Source organism: Tenrec ecaudatus, chromosome 1, assembly GCF_050624435.1.
Source record: "Tenrec ecaudatus isolate mTenEca1 chromosome 1, mTenEca1.hap1, whole genome shotgun sequence".
Lineage (NCBI taxonomy): Eukaryota > Metazoa > Chordata > Mammalia > Afrosoricida > Tenrecidae > Tenrec > Tenrec ecaudatus.
In genome coordinates, this window is record NC_134530.1 from 118,480,148 (window position 1) to 118,498,392 (window position 18,245).

At 40.7% G+C, this 18,245-nt stretch overlaps 1 protein-coding gene across 2 annotated transcripts in view; it reads left to right on the forward strand.

Moving 5' to 3' along the window:
- HS2ST1 (heparan sulfate 2-O-sulfotransferase 1) overlaps window positions 1–18,245 on the forward strand; it is a 176,764-nt gene that overhangs the window by 117,197 nt on the left and 41,322 nt on the right. For both annotated transcript variants that reach the window (XM_075558019.1, XM_075558026.1), the window contains exon 2: window positions 2,836–3,074. In XM_075558019.1, the coding sequence (XP_075414134.1) occupies window positions 2,836–3,074 (239 nt within the window). The remainder of the gene's footprint in view (window positions 1–2,835; window positions 3,075–18,245) is intronic.

Here is an 18,245-nt window from a genome sequence, read left to right on the forward strand (position 1 = left end):
GAAGGCCATGCCCACCCAGAGGCCTCATTGGATATATCCTGATTGACAGTCTGGACTCCACCCCTGTACTCTCAATCCTCAAATTGACACCAGATTATGTAACTACCACGCATTTCTAGATATTTTTTATTCTTTTTGCATCCTTTCTTTTTCAAATACTCGATTGTCTGTACTGTTCCGTGGTATGGCCCATCTAGTTCATTCCCATTTTTTTGATACATTCTAGTTCTTTTCTTTGTGTTCCTCTGAAAATATGCCAGATTTAACACACAATATTCCTATGCAATTGCATATAGATTATTTTAAAACATTTTATTAGGTCTCATACAACTCTTTTCACAATCCGTGCATACATCATTTGTGTCCAGCACATACGTACATATGTTGCCATCATCATTCTCAAAACACCTGCATTCTACTGCTTTCTATCAGCTCCTCGTTTTACCCCCTCCTTCCCCCCTCCCACTCTCCCGAACCCTTGATAACTTACAAATAACCATTATTTTGTCATATCTTACATCATCCGGTCTCCCTCACCCAGTTCTCCGCTGTCCATCTCCCCAGGGAGGAGGCTACATGTAGACCTTGTCATCTGTTCCCCTTTCTCCCTCACCCTCCCGGTATCGCCACTATCACCACTGATCCTGAAGGGTTCCAGATTTTTTTTTTAACTTATTCCTTCCCATGACTTAAGAAAGTTAATTATTTAGTTAGGACTAAGTAAGTTTTGCCATCAGAGATGGGAGTTTAAATTCTGACTTAATCCTTAACAATTTTGTGTTTAATGTGAGTTTAGCATAATATTACGGAATTATTGCAAGCATTAAATGAAGTCCACAGAACAGGCCCACAAGTGGAAGCAGTTGTTACTGTGATAATGAGGTGCCCATCAGTGCATCTGAATGTGCCACTCGTGTTTTTGCAGCTCCTTTACACTATTGTTAAACGATTTCAGATTCTAATTTACAAAGGCATTTGTTGCATATCAACTTTCTGCCATTCCCCAAGCTTTCACACCTTCCTCCATTAACTGTCTACGTTTCAAAAGCTGCCCTCACCCTTTCAGAGCTCAGTTTATATTTCAGTTTCTGAAGGTTAAAATAGGTAAAATCGATGTCAGCTGACCTCTGATTTTTAATTATGATGTTTTATATTTTGCGAATAGATAGTTCACCCCCAAAGTGTACTTCTGTAATAACTAACTTGATGCTGTCGAATTGATTCTGGCTCCTTACTGTTCAAGCGTGTCAGATTACATCTGTGCTCCACACGGTTTTAATGATTGATTTTTCAAAAAGCTAATTATCAGGCCTTTTTTCTGCGTTTCCACTGGGTAGACCCAAACGTCCCACCTTTCGATTAGAGCTGAGAGCATTAACCTCTTGCACCTGTAGAATGTCATGCCACGTTTAACTAGGACGCTCCACATCCTGAGAGAGAAATACAGTAAATCTCAGACAACCAGAATGGTGTGGAGCACAGACTGGATTTAGACCTGGGGTGGTACCCTAGCCTCATTACCCAGCTGGTGACGGTTTAATGCCGTGGCAATTTCATTTCCTCATCCAAGTGGGGATAACAGTGCCTCCTAGGATTGGTTTAATGTTGTAACTAAAATGAGCCCACTGTTTATGATACTTATATTTTAGAATACTTCACCTTTCAGATTTTTTTCTCTAGAGGAGAAAGTCCATAACATTGAATTAACATTTTAAAGTGAACCATCCAGTGATTTAGTATATTCACAATGTTGTGTAACTGCCACTTCTAGATCTAAAACACGTGATAGACTGTTTTTGTTCAGTGTAATTTGTAATATTGCTAGCGGTTTCCCCTTCGTTTCTTCTATGTATCTTATTTCTTTTGCATTCTGTGGGGAAAATGCGGCTGAAGTTTACATTAGGTAAGGGGCTAGGAGTAGCAAAATACAACTGCTTTAAAAACTGCATACTAGGGTAGAAAGTAATTTAGATAGAGGAACCTTGAGATAGATTTACGGCAGAAACATGGGTGGACCCTACCAGTAACCTAACAACAAAAAGAAAGATGGAGTGTTGTTTATACCTCGTTACCTGAAATCCCACAAGTATTTATATGCACTGTCCTACCACAGTGCATATAAACCAGAGCTGAGCTGAACTAAATGTTAAATACTAAAGTTCAAAACTGTTTCTTTGAATTATGAATAGTTTATTTCCTAAGTGCATTTTTTCACCGTGATGTTTAATATTCCATATGATCTGTCTTTGTGTGTTTGAGAATTAATTCAAGCTGTGAAAATGCTTTCAGAATGTAAATTGACTTTTGAATTGCACACTGCTCTCTGTGATATGCTAAACATAACAACTTTGTTATTTTGTTTTGGTGTGCTTGTGTGTTACCCTTCAAAGGTAATTCTGAATGTTTGATCCTCAAAACAGTACTCCAACTCCCCACACCCGGTCCTTGAAAAAGAAAATTATTTTCCAGGCTAGCTATTTTACAATCAGTTAGATTGCTCATCTGGAAAATGTAAACTCTTTATCAATATTTTTACGTATCTTAGCCTTGTATCCTTGTTGTTCATTTCTTTTGTATTTTTCATTATGATGGTTCAGAGTTCAGTGTTTTTAATTTCCTCATAAATAAAATTTCCTATCATCAAATTAGTTTTAGCTCATCGTGACCCTCTTAGAATTTTCGAAGCTATAAATCTTTGAGGGAGCAGTGGCTTCACCTTTCTTCCGTACTGTGGGTAGTGGGTTTGAACTACGGACTTGGTGTTTAGCTGCACCGGGGCACCTAACTTCCTATACTCTTACAGAAAACTTAACTCGCATCTGTTTTTCTTTGCAGAGAGGGCTATTGCAAGACACGAAGTACGAGAAATTGAACAGCGACATACAATGGATGGCCCTCGGCAAGACGCAGCTTTAGATGAAGAAGAGGACATGGTCATCATTTATAACAGAGTCCCCAAAACTGCAAGCACCTCTTTTACCAATATTGCCTATGACTTGTGTGCAAAGAATAAATACCACGTCCTTCACATCAACACTACCAAAAATAATCCTGTGATGTCACTGCAAGACCAGGTAAACACCATTTAAGGAATGCACAAATACTTGTTGATATTATCCCACTCAAATGTTCCTCAACGAGAGAGGTATACTTACGTTAGAAACTTTGGGTTAGTTGTGCAAACAGTTAGGCTTGTTGGCTAGTGCAAGGTTGGGGGTTCGAGCTTACCTAGGAAGGCCTCTGAATAAAGGTGATCCTATTTTTGAAAAGCCATCTATTGAAAAACCCTATGGAGCACAGTTCCGCTTTGACTATAAGGGGATGCTATGAGTTGGAATCAAATCCAGAGAGTTTGGTTTGGTTTGGTTTTATGCACATTCCAATGAAGCCTCGTGGAAGGGACCAACCAAGTTTTGATAACTTTACATCTTCAAACTATTTGGCACATTGTCTTACACAGAATATCTATTCACATTTTTGTCACATAAATGAAGTCACGAATGGCTTGGCTTTAATATTGATGTTCTTTGATGTGATACCATTTAGAAATGCGAAATACTTTTGGCAAAATACCCCAAAATAAAAATCACTACATTATCTCAGTTCATAAGAGAAACATTTATTTGATAAATACCTGTACTCTATAGAGATCAATTTTGGAGCTAGCATCCTAAGTCTTATTTTATCTTTCCCTGGTAATTTATATAATTATTAGCTATAAACTCTGAGAGAACTGGAATTTTGGTGTATATTTTTTCATATAATTTGTCTTACAAATTCTTGTATATGTTAGATGATAATTTAATAAAATGGTTTCAAGAAAAGTGGAGAAACTCTTATGAAGTCACATCTATCATCTCTATGACACTAGAAGCATACATTTCTCCATCGCTTGGAGTTGACTGTAATTATAAAGTCCTGTCTATGAACAGTAAAGAGGATGGGAATCGGGCCTCCTGAAAAGGAAATATAAGCGTGACAATTCAGCTTAGAATCAAATACTGTGTTTATAATGCTGTTGAGAAAATTCCAACTCAGAGAGACATTATAGGACATTAAAACAGCCCATGGGGCGTTCTGAGACTGCAATTTATTACTGGAGCCGAAACCCTTATTTTTCTCCTAAGTAGCAACAAGGTTTACCTCTGACCTTGTGGTTAGCAGCCAATTGTGTAACCCACTATACCACCAGGTATATTGGGCTATTAAGCCCATCCAAAGCAAACTAAACCAAACTCAATGCCATCAAGTTGATGCCGACTCATAGCAACTTTATAGGACAGTCTAGAACTGTCCTTGTGACTTTCCCACACTGTAACTCTTTACAGCCACTGCTAGACCAGGGCTCCTTAAATAACTTATTAGAATAGCCTTATTAGAAAAGAATTTGTGATGTTCTGTCATTAGAATAGTACTTGTCTCCCGGTGGTCCCTGCTTTACTGTATATTTAAGTTACAGTGAACCTTACTTAGGACAATCAGGGTTTTTTTTGTTGTTGTTTTGTGTGTGTGTGCGTGTGCGTGTGTGTTTTCTTCTCATCAATAGTATACAGTGTTTTGTTTTAGTACTGTGTTCTACAGACAGTGTTACGTCATGTAATTTGCTTATGTATCGTTCTCAGGTGTTTATTGGCAGATGTTTATATATAATGTTTCCAGCCCCCAAAGACACATAAATCAGGTTTAAAAAGATGTTGGCAATGAAAGGCAATAATAATGAAATCTAAAAAAAAATCTCAACTTATTTCAGAACCACCTTAAGATAGATGGGAACCCCATTATAAGGTAGGCATTACCTGTATTTAGAAATAGGTGAACTTGTTTTATTATGACAGAATACATTATATGGCACATATCGAGGCAAGATAATTAATACTGATACACAGAGCTAATGCTGGCTCTCTTGTTAGAAAGTGTCTGTAAAATTTAGTGGTATTTGTATATCATTTGTCCATATAATTATTTGTTCTCTGCAGGATTCGGTATAGTGAATTTTGTAGTACAAAAATCTACATCCATCTACAAAGTCAAATAACTCTTCTGTAAGTGAGAAGAAACATGAGCTTATTTAGCTAAGTGGGTCATAAAAACTGTTCATTAGGTAATATTGTACGTCTCAAGGGCAAACGCGATAAGTACTCAGTTTTTATACAGTATTTAGGAGGTTTTAAATCTGCTGACATTATTACTTTTAAAAATGTATCTTGGTTTAAAAAGAACATATCTAATGTTCACATAATGATTTCAAATGTCTTACGCCATATTTTTTTAGAGAAATAAAGTCACCCTCTGGGTTCAATTTCCAGGAAAGTTTTGTGTCCAGCATTGTGAAATTGTCTGACAACCAACTATGACTGTGTCTGACAGTGACATCAGCCCTTTTTGTTTTTGCTTGAAATATAAATCTTCAGAAGCTCACCAGATACATTTATAGGCTCCGCGTAGCAGTCTATCTTCTTTTAGTAGTTTTTTGTGTTGTTGTTGTTAAAAACAGCAAAAACCAGAGGGAAAAAAGCACAAATTATATCTTAAAAATATTTGGATTACGCACTGTATTAGTCTGGGGACTTTAGAGAAGCAAATGTAAAGAAACTCATCTATAAGAGAGAGTTTTATATAAAGGTTAAGTGCACATCAAGAGAACATCCCAACCCCGTGCTGCCCAAGCCCACAAGTCCAACATTAACCCATATGTCCAACACCAATCCACAAAGTTCTCCTTGATCTCACAAAACACACAGTGTTGCCAACTGCAGGAAGAAAGCTGAGTCAGTGAATATGTAAACATCTCAGTGCTGGCTGGGGTCTCCACACAGGTGCTCCAGCACCCAGGGCTGCATCAATGTTAAAGTCCATGTGGCTTCTCCTCAGGGATGTCTTGCAGGAAGTAAGCCTTGCCAGCTAAAGCAGGGAACTGGCTAAGGCAGCTGCACCCTGGCCTGACCTTCAGAAAGCAAGAGACCCGAGAACTCGAAAGGTGAGGCTCATCGAGCCATTTATCCCTCCGCCTTTCAATTAACCCCACATGTGTTTATCGGCCAGGTTGCCACATAACTACCTCACACACTGAACAAAACTTAAAGCATGTTTGTTGTAAGTTTGGGAGCAAGGGAGAGGACTGGTCGTAATCATTTGTTCATGTATTTTAAATTGTCAGCTTGTGTTTAAGAATGGCTTATATACCCAGACTATCTCATGTACCACATCTAAGGAGCCCTAGTGGTACAGTGGTTCAAGTGCTCAGCTGCTTACCCAAAAGGCAGCAGTTCAGACCCAGTAGCCATGCCATGAGAGAAAAATGTGACAGTCAGCTTCCGTAAAGGTAACTTTTTGTTGTAAGTTGCTGTTAAGTCTGTTCCGACCCTGTGCACAACAACAAAACACTACCCCGTCCTGTACAGCATAGAAAACCTATATAGAGAGTCGTTCTACGCTGTTCTCAGAGGGTGGCTGTGTGTCAGAATCAATTCAGTGACAATGTGTGGTTTGGTATCATACCTAAATTATTCCCAGATCTCTTGTTCTAAATGGAAGCAATTCTTCAAGTAAGTCTCATGTACTGCTTCCTCGTCGCATTTTTAGGCCAGCCTCAATTGAGTGAGCGTCATCTCAATGTACACTTCTAAAACTAATTTAAGTGCCTTGAAAATAGGTTTCAAATCCCATCTTATATAACACACCTTTATTTTAATACCATTATTTTGTTGTTATTGCGCACGGTTTTCAGCTGTTTTATTGCTTAAATCGGAATTCTATTTTGCTGTTTATTTTTCTCTGGGAAACAGTTCTAATCAATATCTGTTCAACTGAAGATAAGATTTTGAAGATAGGACTTTTATTAACTCTGCTATTGTCCGAAGTTTCCATTTAAAGCCCAGCTTACTCACTGAATATTTTGGGATATAATAGAAGACTGCAGTATTGATTCTTTCATCCTTCCAGCCGCCACAGTTTAGCCTGCTTGGTCCTCCACTCTTAGCTTTAGGTCTTCATGGACATATTTTGTACATGCAGCACATGGCAGTGTCCGCAACTGTCTACAAACTTAATTATTTATATGAAAAATTGTGGAGGAGTAGCTCACGTGTTTTTAGTCTAGAATAAAACTACTGATACACAGTTTGCCATCCTTAGAAGCAGTGTCAGCTCTACTTTTGAGTTTTTCATTTATTTGTTGATAATATGGTAAATACAGAGATTATACTGCATTCTTTGGGAAATCTTTTATACAATTTTTTGATACTTTACTGGAGAACATAAAACACAAACTATGAAGAGAGTTAAAAGAAAGCATATTTATCTATGTAATATTATCTTGAAAAATCTTAAACCTGAATCTAATCCTGAGGACACAAATCCATATTTAAAACATTCTACAGAATAACTGGCCTGGGCTCTTATATGTCAGTGTCAGTACATCAAGAGCAAAAATGAGTCCAGGAGGTTGAGAGGGGGTTGGGAGACTAAAGAGGAAACATGAAAACCAAATGTACTGTGTGATATATTCAGTGGATTCTGGACCAAAATAATAATCTTTGCTCATAGCATATGATGAGGCTTCTCGGGTTACATATAATGTCTGTACTTGCTTTGAAGTAGTTCAGGAGAAATTAAGAGAGAGAAAAAAATGTTAACTGTCTAAATGTATTTAGTGAATCTAGATGAAGTGTGGATGCGGGATGATTTTGTAGTCCAAAAGTTTTCCAAAAAATGTTATCAGGTAAACATTTGAAATTATAAGTGATGAGAAGAGTAATAAGAATGAAGTAGACAAAATAAAGAATGAAGTAGACTTAGTTATTAGAGTTAGATATTTTTAATGAACATTACAGGTTGTGAAAGTTGGAAACAAGGAATAATCTTTGGAAAGTAGACTTGATGATAGAAACAAAGCATTTTTCCTTTTTGTCACTTGATAAAAATTTTCAAGACCAATGAGTGGTTCAGAGTGAATACCATTTCTCAACAGCACAAAAGGCAACTGTCTGTACACATGGACTTCTACCGATGGAATATTCAGAAACCAAATTGACTACATATGTAGGAAGAGATGATGGAGTAGTGGAGTAGCCCAATATGAGTAGCTAAAACAAAGTCAGGATCTGACTATGGAACAGACTCAACAATTGCGCAGATATAAGTTCAGATTGAAGCTGAAGAAAATTAAAACAAGCCTACTGGAGCCAAAATACAACCTTGAGTCTATCCCACCTGAGTATTGAGAACATCACAGAAACAGCTTGGACACATTGAACACTAATGACAAGACCTGATGATCTGTGGGAGGTTATCAGGAACATCGTACATGAAGAAAGAAACATGTTGTTAAAAAGGAAAGAAAGAAAAGATCAAAGTGATGTCAGAAGAGACGCTGAAATTTGCTCTTATTCATATAAGTATCTAAAGCAAATGGAAGAAAGGATGAAGGTAAAGAGCTGAACAGAAAATTTCAAAAGGCAGCTCTAGAAAACAAAACCAAATATTATAATGAAATGTGCAAATAACTAGAGTTAGAAAACCAAAAGGGGAAAACACAGCATATCTGAAACTGAAAGAATAGAATAATAAATTCAAGCATCAAGTTGCAATTGTGAAAGATTCTACGGATACAGGAAGCATCAAGAGAAAATGGAAAGAGTACATAATCGCTGTATCCGAAAGAACTAGTCTACATTCCACTATTTCAGGAGGTAGCACGTGGACAAGAACCACTGGTGCTGAAGGGAGACATTCGAGTTGCACTGGATACATCAGCCTAAAACAAGACTCCAGGAATTGATGACACACCAACTGAAATGTTTCAACAAGCTGATGAAGCCCTGGAAGCACTCACTTGTAGATGGCACGATATTTGGAAGACAGCTAGCTACTTCGTCAGCTGACTGGAAGAGATCCATAGTTGAACCCCTTCCAAAGAAAGGGGACAACAGAATGCCTGAACTATACAGCAGTATCACTGATCACACATGCAAGTAAAATCTCTCTGAACATCATCTAACAGCGGTTTCAGCAATATAGTAGGGAACTGCCAGAGGATCAGGCTGAATTCAGAAGAGGACATGAAACAAGTGATTTCATTGCTTATGTTAGATGTATCTTGGCTGAAAGCAGAGAACAACAGAAAGATGTTTCTTGTGTTTTATTGGCGATGCAAAAGCATTTATTCAACTGTGTGAGTCACAAAAACCTAGTCTTGAAAAGAATGTGAATTCCAGAACACAGATTGTGCTTCTGCAGAACTTGTCCATGGATCTAGAGGCAGTTGTGCGAAAGAACAAGGGTTCAAAATCAGGAAAGGTGTGTGTCAGGTTGTATCCTCTCATCGTACTGATTCAGTCTGTGTGCTGAGCAGATCATCAGAGAGCTGCATTCTATGAAGAGGAAGGCAGCAACAGGATTGGGAGAAGTCTTTTTAAAACGGTGATGCAGATGACACAACCTTACTTTCTGAAAATGAGGAAGACTTAAAGCACTTGCTAATGAAGATCAAGAATTGCCGCCCTTCAGTATGGATTACAACTCAGTGTAAAGAAGGCCCGCTATGGGTAAGAACCGACTCAATGGTACCTAATAACATATGGAGGTAATAGATGGCATCGTCAGGAGAAAACAGAAATTCTCATTCAGAGGGATCAATTTGTGGCCTGATATTCTGAATTTTGGAAGACCTTCCACTTCCTGCCAAACCTGTTGATTTGTTTGTAGATTAGCCGAGATCTGGACCATGATTTGAGTTGGGCCTTTGGGAAGCTGCATATGAGTCTCTCCTAAGGGTGGAGGGATAGTTAACCTTCAAATTCATGTCCCCCATTCAGCAAAACCCAATTCCTTACTTAGGCTGGCAGGCCCTTTTAAATGGATCCCTTATTTACTAGCCACACTGGCCTTCTTTTGTTCCTGGCACCAAGCGTAGGCCCCTCCAAGATCTCTGCACTTACCATTTCCTGGTAAAATGCACTTCTTCCACACTTGACTGCAGGTTACCCTTTAAGGGGTCAGTTTATATGGTATCATCTTAGAAACACCTTACCCAGCCGCTTCTGCAAGTTAAAAACATTTCTGAATTACTGTTTCGCCCAACTCTGTATCCTTTGTGTATGAACTTATACTTATGATACTATGTCAGCATATGAACTCCTTTATTGATTCACTTTGTTGCTGCTTATCTCTCTATCATAAGATAAGCTGCCTTAAGGGCAGGAACCTCATCTGTCTCTTGTTCTCCAGTATAGCCCCTTTGGTGAACTTGGATCAATTTACCCCCCTACCCCCCTAAAAAAAATCAGCCATTGCAAACCTCGTGGGACACAGTTCACCTCTGACACACATGGGATTTCCATGAATAGATATTGACTCAGTAGTAACTGTAGCTACTCCATACACTTGTGAATCAATGAGTATATGAATAATGAACTCACTTTGATTCTGATAGTAGTTCTTAGATGAACATTAGGCTCCGGTTGGTAAGTGCTGGCAGAGTGAGCCTCCCTGATAGATGGCAGCGTAGTCTATCAATACTCCCTTGGGTGACTTGTACTCACTCCCAGCCCCCTTCCCCATTCCCAAAAAGAGGCCGAGTCAGTTTAATGTTGTGTTGCTGCTGAACCTCTCCACTGTAGACATACTTCACTTTTTGAGGGTTTATTTGCATCACTTTGCTTTTATGAAAGGCTTACTTTAGTACCTGCTTTTGCTAACCTAAAGAAACCTGGAGGATTTTACTTCCGTCCGAAAAGACCGAAAGCAAAATGCAGAGGCAGCACACAGCCTGAGCATGACGTTGCTCAGCTCCTTCCTGAGACTACACTCAGCAACCCGGCACCCCAGCAGCGGGCTGTGCTGTGGCCATTGTACGGGCGTGCCACAGTAGGGTTTGTGTGTGATTTCCTGTGATGTGGTAGGAAGAATTTGGGGTCTGAGAACTTTTTCTTATGTGATTAGTAGTCGCTTCTTCAATTTTGCCCTTTGGGCTTACAAAAGGTTTCCCAGGAACAGCCTCCTTTCTGATAGTGGGCAAACCTGTACCTCTGTGCATAGAAAGCTTCCTTTCTGTTCAGTCTCACAAAAGTGACCGTAGCCATACAAGGAAGGTTTATTTTCAGGAAATGCCTGAGTAGGAGTTTGGTATGTAGTAATTATTCAAGCTAATAGTAGTATTCATTCAATAGATAGTAATTATGAAGTTGGGATTTGGCCAGGACATTCAGGATGGCATTCTTCCCCTTTCAAATAGTAAAAGCAAATTCTTTTGTGATCATAGGTAATGGTGATGTTAAGGTAACTCTTACTGAGAATGTAGATCTCTGTGCTGTTAATGAGATGGTGCTTTCTGAGCCCTTTCCTAAGGCCCTGGTTCACGTCTGATACGTGTAGCAAATAAATCACAGCCCCACTACCTACAGTATCGCTGGTGTTTTCCCCAAAGGTCTCTTCTGATTACTTGCTAACCTGACTCTGCCTGAGTTATAAAATCTGACAAAAATCCCAGTTAGGGTCTGCTGCAGGCTGGCTATAAAAACACCCTTTTTCATGTACTGTACCGAACTGCTCCTTCTGAAGCATCTTTCTTTGTAACCTGTTTCCATCAGAGTATAAAATTTCAGCTTTATTTCTTATCAAGTCAGAGTTTCCAGTCTTCTTGATTCATCTGATACGAGTAAATTCTGTACCTCTTTGCCTGTTGCTTTAGCTTTCTGGAGTGCCAAGTGTACTTGATAAGAACCCATGAAATGAGCTCAGTAGAAGCTTGCTAATCAAATCTCCATTTCTTCTCCTTACTCTGTATTACAGTCTTGCTTTGAGGTCTTAGACAGAATGCCCCACTCTGGAAGAAAACCAGCAGAAAGCAAATAGAAAAACAAAGCAAGTGAAAAAGAAAGAAGTGAGAGGCAGATGACGATAGAGCAGAACTGAGGGTGGACTTGATGAGAGGAGGAAAATAGAGGGGAAGAGAAGGAGCCGGGAAACTCCTGGACAATCGGGGAGAAGCCTTTCTAAAAGACCAGTTTGAAAAGGAAACTATCTGAGTCCTTGGAGATCCATTTTGAAGAAGAAACAAAGGTGGTAGGGATTTCCATTGTGTAGATGATGCTTGTCAACACTCTGGCTCTTCTCTAGATGACCCTGAACTGCCACTTGAAACTTATTGACACCGCTTGTTTATTTCCGTCCCATAAAGGGAAGGTAAACCTCAGCGCTCAGCATCTTTTGATCTATTGCAAATTATGTCAACCACAGTTGTATTAGTGATATTTTAAGAATATTGCCCTGTTAAATGAAGAATAAGGGAACACACACATGTCCATGAGAGAAAAGGGAACTGAAAGATACCGAAGCCTTTCTTTGAATTTTTTAAACCCCTTGTAAATTCACACACACAATGCTGCCTAGGGAATTAGAGGTCTAGAAAGGGCCATATAACAATAATAGAAGTCTAGAGCTTTGAAAAGCAACAATGCCCTGCTTCATTATACTTCAGAAAGCATGGACTTAGGAGATAAGTGCAAAATGCTTCAAAGACAGTCTTGGTCTCTTGATTTGATCAGTGCTCAGCGACCCCTAGGATTATCTGAAATAGTCAGAAGGCAAGGGAATAAACCAAGGATCATTGTTGACATGGCTGTCCGTTAAGAGTGGTGAGTGGGGTATGTTGGAGGGAAGATGAGGTGCTAAGAGAAGCGATAATCAGATTCATATGAAAGCAATCAGATTCATATGAGGGGTCTGTCGACAGAGCTTTCGCATCTTCGGGGTGGAGGAGCTTTGAGCGATGACTACCCCTGAGAGGCTGCCGTAGTTAGGGACAAGCACTGAAGATCTCAGTGCCTATGTTTGTCATCAGGATAACACTGCTACCAGTATTAATATCTCCTTCCTTTTCTTTCAAGTCTTTGTTTTTCTCCCTTGTTTAAATTAGACAATAATAAACAAAAGTAATTATTCAATGGTATCGAAGAGTGATTGGACCATAATCCAAGGCATATGGTTCTTAGGCTTCCATTTTCTTGACTGTAAAATACATATATCTAAGTCCTTTTCACTTCTAACATTACACTCTGATTTTATAAACAGCAACAGAGTTTGAGAGGAACATTCTTGCCTTATTCTGCTGTCCCCCTTCACCAGACTTCTCCCAGGGTCCCACTGAAGGCACAATCTTTTTCTTGTTTCATTGGTTTTGAAAATGTTTCTTGGAATACTTTGGTTCCATCATGCTTCAGATACCACTGCGTGAGGGTAGAAGGAGGAGGCTGAAGTTTAACAGTACCCTGGCAGCTATTCTGTTCTATTTGTTCCTGTAGCTTGTCAGATAATCTTTTAAAAATTGTATTATTTCAGTATATTTCTGTTCACATCATAGAAACCTTGGATGGAAACTGTTGATTAAGAGCTTCTGAAGTCTTGAGATATTTCCAGCACTACAAAGTACTCACTGCGACTTAGAGACTGTTGCTCTTTTACCGGAGTAGAAAGCCCTGCTTCTCTCCCTCAGAGCAGCTGGTAGTTTCAAACTGTTAACCTTGTAGATCACAGCCAATGGTTAATAGCCACCAGGACTCCCCTACAAAGCAAACCTTTTGTGAATAAAACCAGGAGTTGGGCCCCACATATGCTAACGTTTTATTCCCACTGTGCTCCATAGGTAAGCAAGAGGATCATCCCCTAGGCACTTGTAAGAAGTGCAGTCTTGGGGCTGCACTTCAGTTGTACTGAGTCAGAATTTGCTTTTTAGCACGAGTTCCGCAGCAGTTCATTTGTACATTCAGACTTGAGAAGCTCGGCAGGAATTCAGATAATAACCAGCTTTCTGGAGCTCTTCGCCTCACTCATTGGAGGAGGAGTCACTCATTCTTTCAAGGATCTAGTTTAATCTTCACCTTCCTTCGTGAAGGAGGAGCAAGTTTATACTATTATTTCTGCTTCCCACGGTGTACTCCACAAATGTTATGATGTTCCCAAACATTTGGCTTAATACCACGTTCTCAGACTTTAATCTAGCATCTCCTTCATTTCTCTCCTGTACCACACATTCATATTAAGTCTCACTTCTGGAGAGTAAGACTGAGTTGCTAAGTATGTTGTAAGCTTCCTGTTTGTAACTACATCCACTTCTTTATTCCCTTTGCCTTCTGCTTCCCCCCTAGATTTTGACTCGAATACTGGCATTGAACCAAAGGTTTGTAAGTGGCGTTTGTTAAGTATTCAGTTTTGTGATTATCTGATTCTCCAGTTCATTAGCCCATTGATATATTTATGCACTTAGTGGCTTACCTTAGCAAATGAGGGAAACAGAAAACTCAAGACCTTCAAATTTCATATTTACTTAGCTCTGGATGTATTGACAATGAGTTGAGTTTTGGTTTTGATTTTGGGAAAAGTGAAAATGAGAGAATCAGTACCTGCTAAAGTGATATTGTGTATTTTCCCATTTTAATGGTTTTATTGGCATATGGCTCACATATCATACAATTTAGGCATTCAGTCATATTAAAAAGAATTGTGTGGTCATCACCACAATCATTCAGAATATTTTCTTCTCATACTCATTGTTGTTTGATCTCAGTATCTCCCCAACCTCCCCTGCTGTGCCCTAGACCCTTTTGAGTCCAGCTACTATCTCTACAGATTTACCAGTCCTGCAGGAAATCATACAAAACAACAACAGGAAGTGAAAACAAAACCCATAGCAAGGACTAAGCCTCAGTTGAAAAGAAAGCAGAAAACAAGGAAACAACTTTAAAATGGGTCAAAAGGAAGTCAGAGGTACTACTACTCTAACCTAACTGTTGCTGCCATACTGACTTTACAGTGTTCTCTGTAGGCTGTGGACATGGCTGGACAGTGATCAGAGGGGCCTCACAGAAGATTCATCCATGTGGGGACCCCGCACAGCACGTTGCTTTTGGGCTTCCACTGTCATCCATAGTGTTCTCCAAACCAGGTTCACTATAAAAGCTCTGGTACTGTTCCTTGCTTTGGCCTTTACCATCCTTGGATCACACAGGCTGGTGTGATTCTTCCCTGTGAGCTCAGTTGACACCTCCCTAATATGACCGCTTGTTTCAAAAAAGCCTTTAAGACCCAGCCACTAATTTTTCTGATAGTTGGGTCCCACCTGGTTTCTTTATCACACTTTTGCATAGGACCCATCTTCCGTGATCTCTCCATGAGGGTGAGCATAGAGTAGGGTCATGTCATAGGAATTAAAAGAATACGTTTAGACTTAGATTCGAGTCAAAAATCCATTCATGGAATGGTTTGACTATGTCTCTGGTTCACTTTGTTTTTTTGAATAGTTTTATTGGTGTCTACTTCACATACCATACAATTTAGTCATTCAATCATATTAAGAAGATTTGTGCATGAAAGGGGAGGAAGAGAGAGTGGAGCACATCCTGGCCCACCAAGCCTTGAGGATGCTATCCCTGCTCAGAGCAGCCAATGCACAGAGAGGACCATATGGCCGGCCCCACTATGAGACAGGACATCCCTCACTGACCCATAGCCCTATAGGGGACAAGACTGGAGACACAATCCGGGAATTGTGCCTGATCTGACCCCACCACACTGAGGCAAAACACTAAGGACGTGCAACAGAACAGCAAGGAGAGCAGAGCAAGGAAGTCCCGAGGGAATACCAAAAATAGACTTTGGGGCCAGGGTGTGGCTCCCCATCAGATTGAACCAGAAAACACTCCTAAAAGGTCTACAAACAGACCTTGAACTATTTACAGGCTTTTCTCTTTTTTGTCATTGTTTTGTTTTTCTTTTTTTTTTAAGATTGGCTCACTTTTTATTTCCAAAATGCAGTGTTTACAAGCAGTCAAGCAGCTGAATTGCAATTCACCTTAACAATTCTGAGTTAGCTGTTTTCTTTTTGTTGCTTTGTTTTGCTCTGTCTTGTTTTTTGTGCATATTATTATCTTTGAAGGTCTATCTAGATAAGATAGGCGGGATAAACAAGGAAGTGGGTGTTACCAAACCCAGGGACAAGGGAACAACAAGTGATCCAAAATTAGTGATGAGGAGGATGTAGGAGGCCTGATAGGGCATGATCAAAGGTAATGTAACCAAGAGGAATTACTGAAACCCAAGTGAAGGCTAAACATGATAGTGGGACAAAGGAAAGTAAAAGGAAATAGAGGAAAAAACTATGAGGTAGAGGGCATTTATACAGGTCTAAATACAGGGATGTATATATGTAAATATATTTGAGGATGGGAAAGTAGATCTATGTGCATATATTTATAAGTTTAGTATTAAGGTAGCAGATGGACATTGGGCCTCCACTCAAGTACTCCCTCAACAAAGAACACTTTGTTCTATTAAACTGGCATTCCATGATGCTCACCTTCCTGATATAATCATGAAAACAAAGTGGTTGCATAAGCAAATATGGTGAAGAAAGCTGATGGTGCCCAGCTATAAAAAAATATCACATCTGGGCTTTCTGCTCCTCCTCGTGCGACAGACAGCTTCCTCTCCTGTTCCTGTGCAGTCCCAGCCGCATCCCCGAGACACGATGGTAAAGGTCGGAGTAAACGGATTCGGCCGCATTGGGCGCCTGGTCACCAGGGCTGCTCTCCTGTCTGGCAAAGTGGAGATTGTTGCCATCAATGGCCCCTTTATTGATCTAAACTACATGGTCTACATGTTCCAGTATGATTCCACCCACGGCAAGTTCACAGCACCATCAAGGCTGAGAACAGGAAGCTTATCGTCAATGGGAAGGCCATCTCCATCTTCCAGGAGCGAGATCCCGCAACATCAAGTGGGGCGAGGCCGGTGCCGAGTATGTCGTGGAGTCCACTGGTGTCTTCACCACCATGGAGAAGGCCGCGGCTCACCTGAGGGGCGGGGCCAAGAGGGTGATCATCTCTGTCCCTTCTGCCGATGCCCCATGTTTGTGATGGGCATGAACCACAAGGAGTATGACAGCTCCCTCAAGATGGTCAGCAATGCCTCCGGCACCACCAGCTGCTTAGACCCCCCTGGCCAAGGTCATCCATGACAATTTTGGCATCGTGGAAGGACTCATAACCACAGTCCATGCCATCACTGCCACCCAAAAGACCATGGATGGCCCCTCTGGGAAACCGGGCGTGATGTCTGTGGGGCTGCCCAGAGCATCTTCCCCGCATCTACTGGCGCTGCCAAGGCTGTGGGCAAGGTTTTCCTGGAGCTGAATGGGAAACTGATTGGCATGGCCTTCCATGTCCCCACCCCCAATCTGTCTGTTGTGGATCTCACCTGCCGTCTGGATGACATCAAGAAGGTGGTCAAACAGGCGGCCAGTGGTCCCCTAAAGGGCATCCTGGGCTACACTGAGGACTGGTTGTCTCCTGTGACTTCAACAGTGACACCCACTCTTCCACCTTTGATGCTGGGGCTGGCATTGCCTTCAACAACCACTTTGTCAAGCTTATTTCCTGGTATGACGATGAATTGGGCTATAGCAACAGGGTGGTGGACCTCATGGTCCACATGGCCTCCAAGGAGTAAGAGCCCCCCTGGACCAGCAGCCCCAGCACTTGAGGAAGAGAGGCCCTCAGCTGCTGGGAAGCCTTTGCCCCCAATTCAATCCCCAACACACTGAGAATATAACATCCAGACCCCCTAAAGGAAGGGGAGGGGCTTAGAGGGCCTGACCTTGTCATGTACCATCAATAAAGTACACTGTACCCAGCCAAATATATATATGGATCACATCTGGGGTCTTAAAGGCTTGAAGATAAACAAGCGGCCATCTAGCTCAGAAGCAACAAAGCCCACATGGCAGAAGCACACCATTCTATGAGATCATGAGGTGTTGATGGGATCAGGTATCAGGCATCAGAGAGCAAAAAATAACATCATTGTGAATGAGTATGAGTGCAGAATGAGACCCAAAGCCCATCTGTAGGCAGCTGGACATCCCCTTACAGAAGGGTTGCGGGGAGGAGACAAGCAGTATGGCACCAGTGAAACATACAACTTTCCTCTAGTTCTTTAATGTTCCCCCTCCCCATCACGATCCCAATTCTAACTTAAAAACCCAGCTACATCAGAGCATGTACACTGGTACAGATAGGAACTGGAAACAGGGAACCCAGGACAGATAACCCCCTCAGAACCAATAATGAGAGTAGCAATACCAGGAGGGTAAGGGGAAGGTGGATTAGAAAGGGGGAACCAATCATAAGGATCTACATATAACCCCCTCTCTGGGGGACGGACCACAGAAAAGTGGGTAAAGGGAGATGTCA